At 36.0% G+C, this 20219-nt stretch overlaps 1 protein-coding gene across 1 annotated transcript in view; it reads left to right on the top strand.

Moving 5' to 3' along the window:
- Window positions 1–18217, top strand: part of lztr1 (leucine zipper like post translational regulator 1) — a 29661-nt gene extending 11444 nt beyond the window's left edge. The window contains exons 9-20 of the mRNA XM_056457400.1: window positions 683–884; window positions 3040–3150; window positions 3237–3329; window positions 3448–3543; window positions 7154–7337; window positions 9839–10008; window positions 10163–10319; window positions 10424–10550; window positions 12375–12524; window positions 13770–13875; window positions 14521–14601; window positions 17712–18217. Of these exons, the coding sequence (XP_056313375.1) occupies window positions 683–884; window positions 3040–3150; window positions 3237–3329; window positions 3448–3543; window positions 7154–7337; window positions 9839–10008; window positions 10163–10319; window positions 10424–10550; window positions 12375–12524; window positions 13770–13875; window positions 14521–14601; window positions 17712–17828 (1594 nt within the window). The 3' untranslated portion in view covers window positions 17829–18217. The remainder of the gene's footprint in view (window positions 1–682; window positions 885–3039; window positions 3151–3236; window positions 3330–3447; window positions 3544–7153; window positions 7338–9838; window positions 10009–10162; window positions 10320–10423; window positions 10551–12374; window positions 12525–13769; window positions 13876–14520; window positions 14602–17711) is intronic.
- The last annotated feature ends 2002 nt before the right edge of the window (window positions 18218–20219 follow it).

The following is a 20219-nucleotide window of genomic DNA, read 5'->3' as shown; positions in this document are numbered from 1 at the left end:
TATTCCTAGCAAATCTAATAAATGTTGGAGTCAAACTCACTATATAAACGCACTAAATCACACTTCAGCAGCGTTTATTTGAGAGCACAAGAAAATCTGCACTTGAGCAGTGTATATTTGAGGGTGTGCAAGAAGTTTTGTGCACGAACAGAGGAAATCGACGCACAAGCAAAGAGATTTGCATGCTCGTATTACATAAATGTGATCTCGACTTGTAATACTGCGCCCACGACATTTGTCATTGAAATAATGCCATAGGTCGTTGGCAGATCTGTGTAAAAAAGGCCTGCCGCCACATCTAGAAAAAATCCTAGAGGAAACACTGCTGTGGTATGTGATTTATATTGTATTTATTTACAGAGGTATATTATGTCATATACGGAGCTCCTCTAATGAGCTGGTTATCTGAATCAGCTAGGTTAAATAAGCGAGACATGCTAAATATGTGGATCGGTGGGGTGCGAGGACTGGGATTTGGAAAGTAATGTCACATTTACTTCTGTAATGCTAATAAACAGGAAAATAATGTGTTGTTGCAATATGATGAATGATGAATTCATTTTCAGCTATATTTAGCTACTCTATTAAAGACAAGCATGCTAGTAATCAGCTTTAATTCAGTTCAATCTTGATTCAAAGTGGAACCATAAAATACTTTTTAGAATTAATGTTTTTTCCATAGATGGACACGTATCCCGACTGAGCATCTGCTGCGTGGCTCGCCTCCACCCCCTCAGAGACGCTATGGACACACTATGGTGGCGTTTGACCGTCACCTGTATGTGTTTGGTGGGGCAGCAGACAACACTCTCCCCAATGAACTGCACTGCTACGATGTGGACTCGCAGACATGGGAGGTCATCCAGCCCAGCACAGACAGCGAGGTATGATTTTTCACAAAGGAAGATATGCTGGAAAAAAGTGTTTTTTTATTCCTGCTATGAATGTCAGTGGCGGTTTTTTTCCCCCAAACATTCTTCCGAATATGTTGTTTTGAAAAAAGAAATTCGTAAATGTTTAGAACCACTTTATTGTGAGTAATTTATTAAATTTTTCCAATCTATTTTATATTCAGGGTTCATACGGTCATGGAAAACCTGGAAAAGTCATGGAATTTTGACATGACATTTACCAGGTCTAGAAAAGTTTTGGGAAAACAGAAAAACCCTTAAGCTGCAGTCACACTAGAGCTTGTACTTGTGAAATTCTGTCATATGGCGCTGTGAAAAGGGGTGGTGTTAAACAATATGATTAGACGTTAATAAAAGAGAGCGATTGCTCCATATTTTAACTTATTTTAAAGTATCTTCTGTTAGTCTTAACGCAATCACCTGATTTGATTTCGCTGGTAAGAATTCACCAAGCTTGAACTTTCGAATGCAGTGAAATGCAAAACTTGTTGCACATGCTTTCGTTTATGGTCTGCCGCATTCGCATGCCTGTGAATGGAAGTCTGGAGCGAAAAGTGCAGTGTGATCGCGGCTTTATAATAGAAGTAGTTTTATCTACTATTACTAGTTTAACAAACTATTAGGATGATCTAAAATTAGTTTGCCAAATATCTGTATACTGGAATGAAGGTTAGATCTTGACCAAAGACATGCTCTCACATCATTAGTGCTGTGTAAGCATCATCTGTTTTACATGGATATAAAAATTAATTAAAACTAAAGAGAGTGTTGCATGTTTTATGATATGCTGTAATTTTAACGTTCATTGTTTTGCTTCTGATTTACCACATATATGTAGACATTACATGAAACATTAGGTCATGAAAATTGACTTGAAAGTCCTGGAAAAGTCATGGAATTTTTGTAGTAAAAATGTGTATGAACCCTGTATATTACTAATTTGTATTATTATTATTTTTTTACTAGCTGTTTACTTATTTTTTTTATATATATTAGTTAGGCTAGATGTTAAAAATGATCTTAAAGTGAGTCTTGTGATCCTCTACAAACTTACATTGACTTATGTCACAATATGGAGGAAAAAAACTGTCACTTCCTATCTTGTATCGTGATTTTAAGACTACATACCTTTTTTTGCTTATTTTATTAGTCGTAACTTGTTCCCCCTACATAAGATTTTTGTTCCATTGATTTTACTTGTATGATGACATTTTTATTATAACAATTTAAAGGGGTAGTTCACCCAAGTAGCCACTGACTTCCAAAGTGGGAACAAAATACAATGGAGGTCACTGGTCACCAGCTTCTAGGTTTTTTTTTTTCTCAAAATATCTTATTTTCTGTTCATTAGAAGAAAGAAACTCAAATATGTTTAGGATCAGTAAATGATAACCGAATTTTCCTATTTGTGTGAACTATCCTTTTTAACCTTGTGGTAATAATTTAAAGTCTGCATGAACTGGAAGCTGCAACAGTTTTTTTCATATTGTGATGCAGTTCCAAGAGAAATGGAATATTAAATGAGAAAACAGTGGGCGTGGCCGGTTTTTTTCTACTGCAAGCTGATTGTAGTAATGTAGGCATTTAATTGAGAAAGATTAGGAAAATGGATTGGGAAGAGTTATTACAACCTAAAAGACTCCTCCTCCTCACCATTTCTGTTTGTTGTCAAAACTGACAGTTGGAGGGGCGTGGTTAAGTATGTTAGCCACGCCCAATACCTCAGACAGACGTAATCTGACAATTTAACTAAAACCAAACAGGAAGTGCATTTTCAGACTTCAATTAAAGATTACAAGGACAAACATTTTTTTTCTTAATTATATGCACAGTTGAGTTGTTCACCACAAAACTAGCAATGTTAGCTAACAAAATCAATATGGTTAGTTTTGATTTTATGAGTAAATTTTTATTAAATACATAATTAAATCTGTCTGTGGCTGTAAATTTATATTAAAACTGTTAAAACATCTGTGACCCAATTGTGGAGGTTGTTATTATTAATTAGCATTTTGAGTACATTTAAGTTCATTCATCCCCCATTTGTTTAAGGAAAAATGCTTTCCATTTGGTTTGTGGTATTTTTTTGTAAACAATAATTATGACCTGTCATGCCAATTTCTTTCAGATGCCAAGTGGGAGGCTGTTCCATGCAGCAGCTGTTATCCACGATGCCATGTACATCTTTGGAGGAACTGTTGACAATAATGTACGCAGTGGAGAAATGTACAGATTCCAGGTGAGTGCTTGATGTTTAGAAATACACCTGCTTTGTCTAACCACATTGTATTTTTTTAACTCTTCTTTTTTTGTTGTTGGCCCTAGTTTTCTTGTTATCCAAAGTGCACCCTTCACGAGGACTATGGCAAACTGTGGGAGAACCGTCAGTTCTGTGATGTCGAGTTTATCTTAGGGGAGGTTAGTTTGTCCTGCGGAAAACACTTTTTTTTTTTCTGTAGTCTCATTCTGTATCTCTGTCTACATTTTAGTTGTAGTAATAAATCACCTCTTCTGTATGTGCTGTTTCTGTATACAGAGGGAGGAGAAGGTCCTGGGTCATATTGCCATAGTAACGGCTCGCTGTAAGTGGCTCCGTAAGAAGATTCTACAAGCAAGTGATAGACAGAAACAGGTTTAGTATGTTTTCCTTTTTGTTACTGAATATAGATACAGTGTACAGTCATAAAACACAGGGTATCCGCAAGGACTTACAATGTTTTCAATTTAAAAAAAATTACATTTTAGGCCTTAAGTCTTAATAATTCAATGAAATATTGTGTTGTAGGTCTTAATTCAGTTTAAGCAGGTCTTTATTTTCCTATGTTCATGTAAAGCTATCCAATTGGGCTAACACCCATCCAATCACTAGCAAGTTTCAATAAAGTTTACCAATATGGCTCAATTGTCTTTCTTACAATAACATTTGTATTTATTTGTTTTTTTATGTTTTAACTTGGGCATTAGAAAAAATCCTTAGTGTTTAGACTTGTGTATATCAGAAATTTCATTCATAATGGTCTTAAAAAGGGCTTAAAAAGTCTTAATTTGACTTGATGAAACCTGTAGAAACACTGAAAACTGACTGAGTGATTTCTTATGTGTTATGGAGAGGTTTTTCTTAACCCTTGTGTACTCTTGACTCTAACTACCCTTTCGTTTTGTTGGGGCCTTTTTTTTTTGCCCCATTGGCTTTTATTATAATGATTGTAAAGTCATGACACCATATAGTCATGCGTTTTTGATTGTTGGTGGTTTTCCGTGTTGGTAAGAGGTAAAATGTATCATATTTACTGTTGATCATCAGTTGGCAGCATTAACCTTTTAGCTTAGAAACTAAGCTCTTTTGCACTGCAACTGATGATCAACAGTAAAAAATAAAAAATTTTACCTCTTTTCAATTCAATTCACCTTTATTTGTATAGTGCTTTTACAATGTAGATTGTGTCAAAGCAGCTTCGACACCGAAAACCAGCATTAATCAAGAATGCATGATTATATGGTGTCATGACTTCGCAATCAAAAAATGTCATTTTAATGGAAGTCAATGGGGCAAAAACAGCCACTAACATAATGAAAGGGTAGTCAATTTGCGTGTAGAGTGTATTGTTGCGTTTTTGTATGTTTTCAAAGCAAATATATTAGTCAAAATAAGATTTATCACCAAAAATTATTCCATTTGCTGAAACAGAGAAAGATCCAACAGCACACAAGGGTTAAAAATATAAATTAGGAATGCTCCGATCAGAATTTTTGCAGCCGATACAGAGAACCGATTGCTTGTCATGGTGATCGGTAGATATCCAGTACCAATTCTGATGCTTTAAGCTTTATAATGCATAAAGCACATTTTCCCTTTAAGTATAATACTTAAGTGGAGATCTCGACTTACCTGAGAGAAGGATTCATCTAATCAACAAATTTAATGCCTAGAATATCACCATGCCTCTCTCGATCTGTTCTTTTGCTAATTCACTCTCGTCTCCATGATTTGCTGGGTATTTTATCTAATTTGCGGGCGTCACGAAGCCGCTATGAATATGACCGTAGGGGAGATCGCTCTGGTTGCATGACAGCAGCTCAAAACACTGAATATGCATTAACTGCAACAAAGAGACCATCACTCGCATGAGTCGCGCCAATAAGCTGTGTAAACAGAGGCCACACGACATCTGTATGTATTTTAGCTGCTGTGTTGGCACCGCAACAATCACTCCCACCCCCACATATCATTTACCTCCTCACGTGTGGTAGCGCTGCAGATGTGCGTCTTCCTCTGCGTCTAAACCCGTAAGCAAACACCTGTGATTGTTTCATGAGATCGGCCAAATTGGCAAGTACCGATCGAGTCATAAATATTATGGATGCACTGATACCATTTTTTTGGAATCGATCCGATCTCGATACCAAAATTCTGAGTATCGACCGATACAGATCCGATCCTGTGCCGTTTTTTTATTTATTTATTTTTTAACATACATTTTCTACATTTCTGGTGATAAACTCAAATAATAAATCTTCTTTAGTAAAAATAACAGACCTATAGGCCTACTGTATATGACAGATGGCACAATCTAAACATGATGCTTGCTATAAACTATGGGCTACATTATTTGTGCATTCATTATGACATTGATCTGATCTGTTGTGGTCGAGCTTATGTTTCTTTTTCAATATTAAGATTTTTTTCTTTGAAATCTGTAATAAGTAACCACTATTGACCCTAATCGTTGGTAAAATAATCCGCCTTTTAGCAAAGCCTGATATTTTCCTGCAGGTTTGAAGCAGACTAAAGTAAACCGTTTTACTGAATAAACATTCGATTCGTTTTACTAAATAAACATCCGCGAGTGAAAAGGAGAAACTGAAAGATGATTTTTGTCTGAAAAATTATCTTTTTGAAACTGATTTCGTTTGGTATAATTTGTTGGTTATTTTAATGTATTTTTGTTGGTCAATTATCTACAGAATAAACCAGAATATTCGAGGTGAAGTTTAAAACACGGTCCGCTTATGCTTCAGTGCACAAACTGACAAACAGGTCTGTAAAATAAGATGTCAATATATATATAAAATGACAGTGAAATATTCACAGTTTCAGAATAGCCTATATTAGGCTAAATAATTTTCTGTTAATGACAATTCATATGCGCTGGGCCGTCAGTTTCACTTTTATTAATCTAATCGACCACAATGAGCCAGGCTTTACAAATTATTCGCACCACTTAAAGTATTCCCCTCGGAAGAATAAACTCAGTTGGAAAGATGAGAGAACATAAACTTATTGTAAGAATAATCTTACGGAGCGACGCATGTCGCGTCTGCGCAGCTGGTGCCTGAAGGAAGCACTTGCATCACTAAGACACTAAGAGAAATCAGTGCGTTGAGGATCTGTCCAATGTATTATTGAGCCTTTTCCCATTTAAAGTTTCAGGTAGTCCTTTGCAGGTAATGACCCTCTCTACTCCAGTGTTGTGAATGCGATCTGCTGATCTAACAGACACAGCGCAACATGATTTAGAAACAGCAATGATCTCCCTGTTGCAGGTCAAAATGAACCCATTTAATGCAAAACTAAATGCATTTCTCCACTGATCACTTATATTAACAGGAACAATTAGTCTTGGAGAAAGTTTTCCTGTTGTCATGATCGCGACACACAGAATGAGTGACAGGCGCAGCGGAGGGAAGCGCTGAAGTGAACATGAATTTAACCATTTGAATATTCAACTGTACTTCATTTGGGATATAGTAGTCTACATGACAACTTTCTAGTGCATTATAAGAGGCTACCTTCGTGGCTTTTGTTGGCTTATAAATTACACCGACTATAGCGTATGTGCAAGATGGCATTTGGATCGGTACCAGCTGGCTGATACCAGATCCAGCAAAAATATGCAGTATCTAACTGATATCCGATCCAAGTATCGGGATTGATGCATCCCTAGATTATCTTCCGATACCAATCTACGGCCAATCGATCGGAGCATCCCTAATATAAATACACTTGTTTCTTATTCACATATAAAATGTGTTTTTATTGCCCTATAAATATATTAAATGTTCATTAAACATGAAATTAATCATTTTTAAACTGGTAATGTTGATTATTAATATTATTTGTATGAACTGTTTGTATTTTAAAATTTTCAATAACCTTCCATTGACTTGCATCAATTCAATTCAAATGCAGATTTTCATTTGGCTCACCAGAATGTAAAGTAATATTTACCTTCTTTTTATAGAAGAGTAAGCTGGAATGTAATGAGGAGAGTGATGAGTCTGGCTCGGGCAGTCAGAAGGATAGTTCTGGAAGGTCCTCGAGGGGTCCTCCTTTATTAGAAGTGTCAATCAGAGAAGCAGACGCTCAACCATTTGAGGTTTTGATGCAGTTCCTGTACACAGACAAGATACAGTATCCCCGTAGAGGTATGTTACACCAAACAAGATTATCTTCCGTTTTTTGGTTTGTTTGTCTTTAAGATCTGCTTAAGTGGTCATAAACTGATACTCCCAAAAAAGTAGGAAAAGAAAAACTCTGCAGAAGTTGCAGTGGCGAGCACACAGCTGTCTTTTCAACATTTGAGACCAAATAGTGTGTCTTGTTTCTGCTAAGCGGTATGGTACCGTATATGGCCAACAGTACCAAGTTGTAATAATGTGGTATGGTCAGTTCACATGTTGTTTCTTTGCACACTCAAGTTCATTGTCTGAAATGTTGATACGTGCATGCAAACAGAGAGATGAAGTGGAAGTGGTCCATGTCGCATCTTTCCATGCATTTAGACGTGATGTGAACGCTCGCATAAACAATAATGGAGGACATACAGCAGATCCTGTTCTTGCATATTGACATGTGGCTGTTTGCCACAAGAAGATGACAGGTTTTGGTTGGGTTGATCTTGGATCAGATATGTTTTATTGCGTTGCATTGTTGTTGTATTTTTAAAGTGTTGTGTTTTATGCTCTGTATTTAAAAATGGCACTTCCTGTGATCTTCTCCTGACTTGCTGCAAGTGATGGTTTTCTGTAAACTAATAGCATTAAACAGTGAGACTAGCTATATACTATTGATACTGTACTGTTGTTCTTGGTACCACCGTACTACGTTCAGCAGATCATTTACTATACCATTTAGTAGTTGTTTTTATCCAAAGTGACTTACACCCATGAACACACAACCCAGAGCAGGGCAGGGAAGCCTAACCTAGCAGTTGTTGTTTGGTCACTTGCTCAATGGAATCACCTCAGCTGTGGCATTGAAGGTGGAAGAGAATGCTGGTTTTTCACTTCCCCACCTATAATTTCTGCCTGGGCTCGAACATGCAACCTTTGGATCATGAGAAAACTGAAGTGATTGCGTTTGGGAACAGAGATGAGGTTCTCAAGGTGAATGCGTACCTTGGCTCTAAGGGTCAAACAACAAAAAATAAGGTCAAGAATCTTGGTGTGACTCTGGAGTCAGTTCTGAGTTTCAATAGTCATATCAAAGCAGTTAGTAAATCAGCATACTATCATCTCAAAAACATTGCAAGAATTAGATGCTTTGTTTCCAGTGAAGACTTAGAGAAACTTGTTCATATATTTATCAGCAGCAGGGTGGATTACTGTAACAGCCTCCTCACTGGCCTTCCCAAAAAGACAGTCAGACAGTTACAGCTCATCCAGAACGCTGCGGCCAGGATTCTGACCATAACCAGGAATTCAGAGCACATCACACCTGTCCTCAGGTCCTTATTAAAGATGTGTTAGTGTCACTAAATGGTCTAGGACCTCAATACATTACAGATATTCTGACTGAATACAAACCTAACAGATCACTCAGATCTTTAGGATCATATAAACTAGAAATTCCAAGAGTTCAGTGGCTTTCAGCTACTACGCCCCTCACTGCTGGAATCAACTTCCAGAAATGATCAGATGTGCTCCAACATTAGGCACATTCAAATCAAGACTGAAAACACGTCTGCTTAGCTGTGCCTTTACTGAATGAGCACTGTGCTACATCCGACAGATCGCAGTATGTTTTTCTCATCTTTTTCAATCTTTTATAACCTGTTTAATCTGTTTTTAATCATTTTTAATATTTGTTTTTATTTTCTTGTCTCTTTTATTCCTGTTTATGTAAAGCACTTTGAATTGCCACTGTGTATGAAATGTGCTATATAAATAAACTGGCCTTGCCTTGCGTTCACACTGCAGATCTTGATAGTCAATTCCGATTTTGTGACTGTGTCTGATTTATTTTGATGACCCGCTTACATTATCTTTTAAACGTGACTGGTATCTGATTGACCGCATTTACACTGCACACTGCAAAGACGCAATGACTAGGAAAAAAATAACAGGCGCTCACTGAAAGCCGATAATAAAAGAGTGCTTTTTTTCTCCATTCCTTTATTTAATCTGTTCGCAGGTTTTACTTTTTTAAATTCTTTTTGACAAGTAGTTTTACTATAATTTATAACAGAAAAGTTTTCATTTGGCCATCTTCTTTTAATCTAGGCTTTTGTAAACCAGTAGGCATCCTAACGTCATTTCCATGGCGTGATTTATGCATGTGATGTATGCAATAGTTTTAGTTTAGACTATATTGTTTACGTGGCGGACGTTGTGTCTCTCTCACAGATCGGATTCATATCAGATATATTTCCACACATGAACAAGGCCTGAATCTGATTTGAGTAAATCGGAATCCATGTGATTTTTTTTTTCCTGCTTACACATACATGGGCCGAATCCGATCTGTGCCACATGGGAGAAAAAAAAATTGGAATTGGGTCACTTGAACCATGCAGTGTAAATGCAGCCTAAATAAATAAAAACAGGGCATCATGACCCCTTACATAAGCAAAAAGAGCGTCACAGACTCCTATTTTTTTCACGTTGTCTTCATATCTCTCTCTCTCTCTCTCTCTCTCTCTCCACAGGTCATGTTCAGGATGTGCTGTTGATAATGGACGTTTATAAACTTGCTCTGAGTTTTAAACTGTCCAGACTGGAGCAGCTCTGTGTTCAATACATTGAAGCGTCGGTGGATCTGCAGAACGTCCTGAGTGTGTGTGAAAATGCAGACAAACTTCAGCTGGACCAGCTCAAGGTAAAAACGCAAAGGACGCAGCCTTTCAATGCCTGGAACAGACCTTTTAAAAAGTCCATGACATTCCTGAAATTCCATGGGAACCCTATTATTAGAAAGTCAACTCTTCTTCTGTATCACCTTTCCTTTCTGGAACTTCTATTCTGCTTTTCAGGAGCATTGTCTGAACTTCGTGGTGAAGGAGAGTCACTTTAACCAGGTGATCATGACTAAAGAGTTTGAACACTTGTCCACTCCGCTCATCGTAGAGATCGTGAGACGCAAACAGCAGCCTCCTCCCAGAGTCTATTCAGATCAGCCGGTGGACATAGGTGAAGATTAACACATTCTCTTAGTCTTTTAGTTCAGCAAGCTTTAAGGACGAATCCAAAACATGGAAATTGGGCACAAAATCATCCTGCTTTTTCTTTTTAAGGCACATCTTTAGTGCAGGACATGAAGGCTTATCTGGAAGGGGCGGGGCATGAGTTCTGTGACATCATCCTCTTGCTGGATGGTCATCCGCGTCCTGCTCATAAGGCCATACTGGCTGCTCGCTCCAGGTAATGGACACAACTAACACTTGGGCTTATAATAACATAACATACAGTATTTGCCTTGCATTTAAAGTATTAGAGAAATGAATGAATGGAATGGAGCACTCATTGGAATGCTGCAATACTCCTTATTACATAGAAGTAGGTAAGAGATAAGTATGTATTTCTAAATATTACGTATACATGACATTGCTATGATATGATACTTCTATCCACTCGCATGTAAGTTTGATATACATCTATACAACAGTTCTGTTTGGTTCTCGAATCTGATTGGCTGATCGCCATGATATATTAAAGTAATATCGGCACACGTACAGCCTCTTTACCCTCTTTACTCCACCCACACGAGTGGCAGAGTAGTTTTGAGGCTTTTTTATGCTAGAATGTAGTTGTTTAGATTGCAACTATGTGGTTTATTTATAAGGACAGTGCCTATATTAAATATTAATAATTTCGGAGATTCAGCGTTTTGGCGGCCAGCCTGTCATACTGAGCAGAGCAAAGACGGTTGACGTTCCACCACAAGATGGTGACAGAGATTGCATAATAAGTCCCTAGTCCTTTTTTCAGCATACGTTTAAAACTACAGCTGAACAAATCTTTACAGAACAGGTAAGTGACAGCCTTCTAATCTTAAAATGTGAGCAAAATCACCTGTTTTGTCATAATTTTAGACACTACGCTAGAGAATCATTCAAATACCAGTTCTAAAGTGACATTTGTGAATGAGAAATGGTTTCTGCTGTTCTGATGTCCTCCTAAAGAAGTTTTGAGACTCTCCGTGTTTGATTTTCTTTTTTATTTAAAAGATTATGCCATCAAACTGTTGTATAAACGCAATATCACACTTGGCTTTTGTTTATATTAGATGCCGTTTATCTATGTAATGGAATACCAAGTTGACAGCAGTGTATTCTGGTTTAGTTTAGTCTCATTAATTTATTTGTATACAATTTGTCATCTTTTATTTATTTATTTATTTATATATTTACATTTACTTATTTTGCATCAATTATTATTGAAATATGTAGTTGTTATTCTGTAATATTTTTTTATCTATTTTGATCTTTCCATGAAATAGACAAGTTATTGATGTGGCAATAAATGAACAAACTAAAATTTTTTATTAATGTTATAAATATTTTGAACTATGTTTAATCCACTTTATTAGTCATTAATTCTTTTTTCTTCTGTTTTAATTTTTGTTATGAACATACATTCATTCGTTTGTTTAATTAGTATTTTTAATACTTAAATAAAACAAAAATTAGGACATTTAACCATGGCATCTAACTAAAATATTTACTGAAAGCAAATACATCATGTACAGTGCATCCGGAAAGCATTCATAGCGCTTCACTATATCCACATTTTTTCATCTTATCACCTTATTCCAAAATGGATTAAAATGATCAGTGGAAACAGAATGTACCTGAGCTCAATTTAGAGGTTCACGGCAAAGGTTTTCAGGTTTTTTATTTTTAATAAATTATTCACATTGTCATTATGGGGTATTGTGTGCAGAATTTTGAGGAAATAAATGAATTTAATCCATTTTGCAATAATGCTGTAACAAAAAATGTGGAAAAAGTGAAGCGCTATGAATACTTTCCGGATGCACTGTATTTTTAAATATAATTTATTATATTTATTTTTAGTTAATAATAACACTGATTTAGTTATGCATTAAGTCATCTTTGTATTGCATAAAAATATGCAATGTGTATTTATTCTTTCTAAATAAGCTGTTTTCTCCCCTATACTATGCCATCCCAAAAATTTCTTGACAGTTCTTTTCTTAATTTATGACTGCTTCAATGTTTTCAGTTATTTTGAGGCCATGTTCCGCTCCTTCATGCCAGAGGACGGGCAAGTGAACATTTCTATAGGAGAGATGGTTCCTAGCACACAGGCTTTTGAGTCCATGCTGCGCTACATTTACTATGGGGACGTCGACATGCCTCCAGAGGACTCACTGTATCCTTTATATGTCATTACAGTGTTTTATAAAGCCTTTCTTTCCAATTGCATACTTCTTATAATATGGTGTCCACGGGGTCTTTAAAAGTATTAAAATTAGAGAAATTCAAGGCCCTTAAAGTATTAAATGCTATTTTACAACGTATTAAATTAAGTATAATTTTTGATTATGCATCCTTCCTGTATTTACCCTAACCTCCTTTTTTTATTGTTACCTCCTTTACTGTTTATATTTGAAAAATCTGAATTATGTTAACAAATACTAACAAAAACTACAAATATGGCTGATACCTCAAATAATATAGCTTACTTTAGTAGATTTCTAATAGTAATAGTAGAGTTGTGCTCGTTTCTCAGCAAGCTTTTTATTTTTGTGTGTGTTTAATAGATATCTTAGATCTCTTTAGATAATAGATAGCTAAAAGACTATGTACTATTGTTAGATGTCTTTTAGATTTTTATTGAGCCTTTTTTAGCCAAGATGTCTATGTTTAGTCATATATTAAATAGAAAATTGGTTGGTGGATCTTTTCTAACAGTATAATAATAATAATAATAATAATAATAATAATTCTTTACATTTAAATAGCGCTTTTCTGGACACTCAAAGCGCTTTACACATTGGGGGAATCTCCTCATCCAGCATCAATGTGCAGCATCCACCATGACGCGACGGCAGCCATATTGCGCCAGACCGCACACCAGCTGATTGGTGGAGAGAAGAACGAAGAACATATGATTATCATATGGGGATGGTTAGGAGACCATGATGGACAGAGGCCAGTGGGCAAATTTGGCCAGGATGCCTGGGTTGAACCCCTACTCTTTTTCGAAGGACATCCTGGAATTTTTAATGACCACAGAGAGTCAAGACCTCGGTTTAACGTCTCATCCGAAAGACAGCGCCCACTGAGCAGTATAGAGTCCCTGTCAATATACTGGGGCGTTAGGACCCACACAGACCACAGGTTGAGCGCCCCCTGCTGGTCTCACTAACACCACTTCCGGCAGCAGCCAAGCTTTCCCATGTGGTCTCCCATCCAGGTACTTACCAGGCACAACCCTGCTTAGCTTCAGTGGGTGACCATGTGAGAGTTGCAGAGAGCTAGCTGCCGACAAATCATAATCATGCTTGCAGCCTTTCAACTGGTGGACAATGAAATGGAGTATTTAATATATTTACATTTAAAGGAGTGACTGGTATAATTTGTTAAATCGTGTTTGCCTTTGACTAGTGCACAGATACCTATTTGCAGCACCTTATTACTATGGTTTCTCCAACAACAGACTGCAGGCTTACTGCAAGCAAAATCTGGAGATGAACGTTACTGTAGAGAATGTCTTACAGGTATGTGTCATGTATCAAAAATAATTGAACTATAAGGTTTGAAAACGTAAAGTTTTTTCTTTACTTAATACTTTCAGCAAGGATGGATTAAATTGATCAAATGTGATAGTAAAGAGGTTTAAAAACGTTCAGGAATCTGATTTATATATTTTTAATTCATCTGATTTATAACACTTGCATAGAAACCTTCCTAAACTAAACATACTTCAGAATAAATTAGAATTTATTAATGATTATGGCTGAGCTTATATGATGATATATGATTAAGTCAGTATTTAAGGTAAATATGGTTACGCACATTCTTCTTCAAGTTGCCTGGGAAGTGGTGTAAAACCTTTCTGTTTATCAACGAACTGTAATAGCACATTAAAAAAACGTTTTCTTAATCAATTTTGAGTTGCAAATCTAATTTCTGAGGAATCATGTGACACTTTTTGTGACACTCAGCTTTGCATCGTAGGAATAAATTTATTTCAATAGTCATTTGAAATCACTCAAATAGTCATTTACTATGTTTTTGATTAAATAACTACAGTCTTGAAGAGCAGAAGAAACGTTCAAAAACCCAAAACCTTTGAAGACTGTGTTTGTCAAACCCATTGATGATAAAGAATAAGAATTTGTATTATTTTTTTTAATCCTCAGATCTTGGAAGCTGCAGATAAAACTCAAGCTCTGGACATGAAGAAACACTGCCTGCATATTATAGTCCATCAGTTCACCAAGGTGGGTGTGCTATTGACCACAGCTCTAAGCGTGTGCTGGTTACCTCGACACAACTAATAAAAAACGTCACCAAGACATTCTGTGTGATGTGGATACACTCTACAAGCTGTTTGAGGTGTATATGATTTTGAATGCAGAGAGATCTGAAACCACAAATGGCTTTTATTATGCAAGACTATGTTTACACGACAACAATTTAGCCAAAAACAAACGTTTCTTTTCATGCGTTTTAGAATTTTTTAAAAACATTTTCAAAACCATCCGCGTTTACAGCAAAACTGCTGTATTATGTATGCCAGGCCAGTATTTGGCGCTGTCACCTTGTTAGTATACAGTAGCTGTTGGGAAGTGACTGCAGTTGGCGTGTATTAGGGCTGCAGAATATATCATTTTAGCATCGATATTGTTGGAATATCTAATCAGTTTCATGCGCGTTCAATAAAAAAGGTCAGGAGAGGGTTTTCTTCAATGTCAAAAATCTTAGAAGTAATTCTTTAGATACAAAAGAATAATTCGATTTACAGAATTCTGTTCACCTCAATGCAATGCAAATGTTACATTCAGGAGGTGCGCAACCAATTTCATTTCCTAACTTTAACTTTTATAGGCAACTGATATTAACAGGTGGAGTTTAGTGAAATTCGTCACTTGTCAATTGTTTTCCAGTCCTCCATTGGCCGCACCCATACATGCGTCCTCTTTTTCTATGAATTCTCTGAACAACATTAAAACATACGACTTTCTCAACTGCACATATTCTGTGTTCAGTTTCAACCACAGGAAGTTTCATTGCAGAGCTCAAGTTAATTTTAGACAATCAGACTTTTGCATTTCTATCGGCTTTATCTACTTCTGCAAAAATGCTTCATTATTATGCAAGGCATATCACACTCAACAGAAGAAGTGCAGTTAATATATCACCTTTAAGCAATACAAATACAACTGTTTAAAGAAAAGAAAAGGATACAAAAAAATAAAAAATATATTCCACAATAATGTTGCAATTTGTGCAAGATATGCAATGTTGAGTCTGTATTATAGTATCAAGGAGCAATAGAACACGTGATTTGTAGAGTCACCACAACTAAGTTTAACCATAATAGAGCGAAGATTTATCACTTGCATGTGTTTTTAAGGCCTGTGACTGAGCATTTCAAGAGAGTTTAAAACATTTGGGCACAAAAAATTATGATGTTTGGAGGTGTAACAAAGATGAATTGCATTTCATTATTTATACAGAATTTATGCAAAACCAATATTTTTCTTACTTAGAATTGTTGTCTTGCTTCTACTCCAAATATCTACATTTCAAAGCGAAAAACAAGAAAACAAGGTTATTTTACGAACATATGAATTTTACGAATATATATATATATATACACACACACACACACACAGTTGAAGTCAGAATTATTAGCCCCCCTTTGAATTTGTTTTTCTTTTTTAAATATTTCCCAAATGATGTTTAACAGAGCAAGGAACTTTTCACAGTATGTCTGATAATATTTTTTCTTCTGGAGGAAGTCTTATTTGTTATTTGTTTTTTGTTTTGGCTAGAATAAAAGCAGTTTTTAATTTATTAAAATCCATTTTATGGTCAACATTATTAGCCCCTTTCAGCTATATGTTTTGTCGATAGTCTACAGAACAAACCATCCTTATACAATAACTTGCCTAATTACCCTAACCTGCCTAGTTAACCTAATAACCTAGTTAAGCCTTTAAATGTCACTTTTAGCTGTAAAGAAGTGTCTTGAAAATTATCTAGTCAAATATTATTTACTGTCATCATGACAAAGATAAAATAAATCAGTTATTAGAAATGAGTTATTAAAACTATTATGTTTAAAAACATAATTGTTGAAAAAAATCTCTCCGTTAAACAGAAATTGGGGGGAAAAAGTAGGGGGGCTAATAATTCAGGGGGACTAATAATTCAACTGTGTGTGTGTGTGTGTGTGTGTGTGTGTGTGTGTGTGTGTGTGTGTGTGTGTGTGTATATATATATATATATATATATATATATATATATATATATATATATATATATATATATATATATATATATATATATATATATATATATATATATATATATATAATTTTTTTTTTTTTTTTAAACTACAAAAACATAAGGCACATAAGCAGCCCGCAAAAATCTCACTGCTAATAGAAAACACTTTCAAAAGTCGCTTCTCAACTGAAACAACACATTCATTGTGATCAGACTCTATAAGCTCCTACAATAATATCCCACTGCTTATAACATTGTGGTTTGATGCTGCAAAATATTGTACAATACCACAGTTATAATTGCTGAACTATATTATAATGTTTTATTATATTTATTATTGCTGTAGGCTATAATAGTTACTTTTATCAGTACTAGAATTTTATTACATCTCATTTATGAAATCCTAATGTCAGCTACCTGCAGAAGCGTCATTGAAAATCATCTTATCAATTTTTTTTTTGTTTGTTTATTGCCACTTCATATGGTCTGATTACTGCTAATGTCACCCAAATTTTCACCCCTCCAATAATCTTCACAGATTTTATTAGTTATTGGATCAATTAAAAAGTTTAAAGTAGGTTAAACTAGTGCTTCTACATACAGTAGGTCTCAAGCTGGAAATACAAATGAAAAATGTAGCTTTAAGTCTTTTTTGATGGATAGATCTTGCCTTTCAGCAAGGCCAAGGTTAGGGATCTTGGACTGAAAAAGGTTGGTCATATAAAAAACCCTTAAAAAAGTCAACTCAACTCTGAAATGAACAGAAAGCAAGTATAGATTGTAGGATTGAAGTAACATGCTCTTGCTTTTCCCCCCCAAATTTCTTGTTTTTGGCTAAAAACGTTGTCGTGTAAATGGCTTTGATTACTCCAGTAGTCATAAAATCTCTCAGTTTTGGAAACACCAAACAAATAGAGTATTATAAAATGCCAGTGAGTGCCTTTTTGAGCATATCTCCCTGAACATGTTTGACATTCTGGTGCTATTTGGTCCTGTTAGCTTAATTTCTTTTTATTTTAACCTGTTTATTTGCCGTCTCTTGCATGGCCTGTGTTGTTTACCATTTATTTCTTTGGTTCTCCTTCCTCCCCTGAAGGTTTCCAAGCTCCCCAACCTGCGATCGCTCAGCCAACCGCTGCTGTTGGACATCATTGACTCGCTGGCATCTCACATATCAGACAAACAGTGCACTGAGATGAGCTCTGATATTTAGACTCTCCTTCCCTTTCACGTCCCAGCCTATCTTTTATTCGCTTTTTTAATTTATGCTTCCACTCCATTTTCTTCCTTTTTCCTCTTCCCAACCTATAGAATCCTGCTTCACACCCGTCTACAATGAGATCAAGTCATTTTTCTAGATTTTATTCACCCAATTGGTTGAGGATCATGCTGGTTGTACATTTTACTGAAGCTTCGATTTGCATTTAGTTGCATTTGCAGATAGTTTAACCTTGTAGCGTAAAGTTAAACTATCTGGATATAATGGCTTATAAATCCTGGATATAAAACCATCTGGATATAACTGGATATAATTAGGCATCCAGTTATGTGTCCGACATAATGAAAGCTTTGAAAACACCACTCTTCATCTAAAAACCCAAAGAAAAATGTAGTCTTCTGTATATAAATAATCTATTCCATTTTTGTGCTTAATTAAAAGCATTGCAACAAGTAGTACAAATATGATCATCCAACATAAAGAACTTTGTTTTGCAATACAGTTTTTTACTCTACATATATTAATTAGAATATCAAATTTTGATTTTGGCGATTTAAAAATGACCTGGACATGACTTTCTGCACTTTATGAATACACTAGTACTTTATTTATACCTGAACCGTAGTGACTCTATGCTGCTGTTGTTATCCTGATTTATGTCAGTGTTTAATATAGTTATATGAGCAGATAATCACAACAACAGTCAATGTTAAGACTCCTTGTGTATGCTTTACTGTAATCGTTGAGATGAAGCAGAGTGTTCTGTTGGGCCTGTGGACACTATGCCTTAATAAACTGTCCACCATCCATGTTTTGTGGGGGTTTTATTTTCTGCATGTATATACTGTATAAGATAAGAGGGAGAATGTAGACACCAGATGAGGAATGGCCACAAACTAATCCATAAGTGTCTGTTTTTGTTCGTTTATGTCAGGAGTCACCAAACTGGCTCCTGGACGGCCGGTGTCCTGCAGATTTTAGCTCCGACTCTTAATCGGACACACCTGAACAAGCTAATCAAGCTCTTACTAGGTATGCTTGAAACACCCAGGCAGGTGTGTTGAGGCAAGCTGGAGCTAAACACTGCAGGGACACTGGCCCTCCTGGACTGAGATTGGTGACCCCTGCTTTACGCAATGTGGCTGATTTTGAAGACTTTCTCTACTACCTGATAGATATCACTGAACATCAATCTCACCACATAATTAAAACTGGATGTTATTTTTGGAATTTAATTGATGTGCTCTTGTAATCTGTCAAAACTTCCTCTTCCATTTGCAACACCTCAACCTGATTCCATATTTCATGATGCAGAATTAATGTCACTCACATGAGATCCACCAATAGCAATCCACAACTAAAGATGCAAACAATTCATGACCAAAATCATTTTTCACTCAACAATTTTTCCTCATTTAAGATGTTTTGCTTGGGTATGCGCACTCACTGAACACTTTATTAGGTAAACCTTTGAAAGCGTTATTTTTGTAGTAAACTTTAAAAAAGGTGCTCTTTACTGAAGTCAAACTCACTAATTTCAAGAGTTCACACTTAGCTGAAGATTGATTATAAAGCTTGTTTGGTGTGTTGTCTCGAGAGAGAGCCCTGGGCTTGTAAGATCCTCGAGCCCAGGACTCCCTCCCATTTGCAAGGCGAGAGGGGAGTTTGAGCTCAGGTAGATCTCGAGAACTCCCCTGCAGTAATAGCTAATAAACAGATAGTGATTGCTCTTAAGAGATTACTTACTAAGAGCATGTCTATGGTGCTGATTTGGATTAGACAATTAACTTAAGTTGCATGTTTTTGGATGGTGGTGTCACATGTTGCAGTGCCCTCTTTTAGACACTAGCACTAGCTTGTTTTGTAGTTTAACTTCATTTCCTATAATCCTTTGCACTTCTGATTGTATTCTGTTACAGCTGTTTTTTGTTTGTTAATTTAGCCCTGTCTTTATAAACCCTTTTGTCTTGTGTTTTAGTTGCCTTAGGATTTTGTTAGCCCTTCATGTCTGGTATGTTTGTTTGGTTATCTAGTTTTGTATTTGCTTATTATTGGATTTTTGTTTGTTTTTATTAGCAATTATACCCAGTTTAGTATATGCAGATTTTTGGATTCTTAATTGTTTTTGTTAACATTCCTACCCTGTTTTTGTAGTTGCTTATTTTTGGATTTATTGTCAGTCGTTTTGTCTGGAGTCATTTTTAGATTTTTGTATCTTGCTTGAAGTTCCTGTGCAAGATTCCGCACAGAAACGTCGGCTGGCTTGGTAAGGATTAGAACCAGTGACGTTCTTGCAGTGAGGCAACAGTGCTAACCACTGGGCCACCGTGTCACCCATCTAGGAAAGGAGGCGGCGTAGGGGGGAAGGGGGGATTCTTCAAAACG

This window comes from Danio aesculapii, chromosome 5 (genome assembly GCF_903798145.1).
Source record: "Danio aesculapii chromosome 5, fDanAes4.1, whole genome shotgun sequence".
In the NCBI taxonomy this organism is placed as follows: domain Eukaryota; kingdom Metazoa; phylum Chordata; class Actinopteri; order Cypriniformes; family Danionidae; genus Danio; species Danio aesculapii.
The sequence above is the reverse complement of the archived record's forward strand: the minus strand, read 5'-3'. Positions and strand labels throughout refer to the sequence as shown.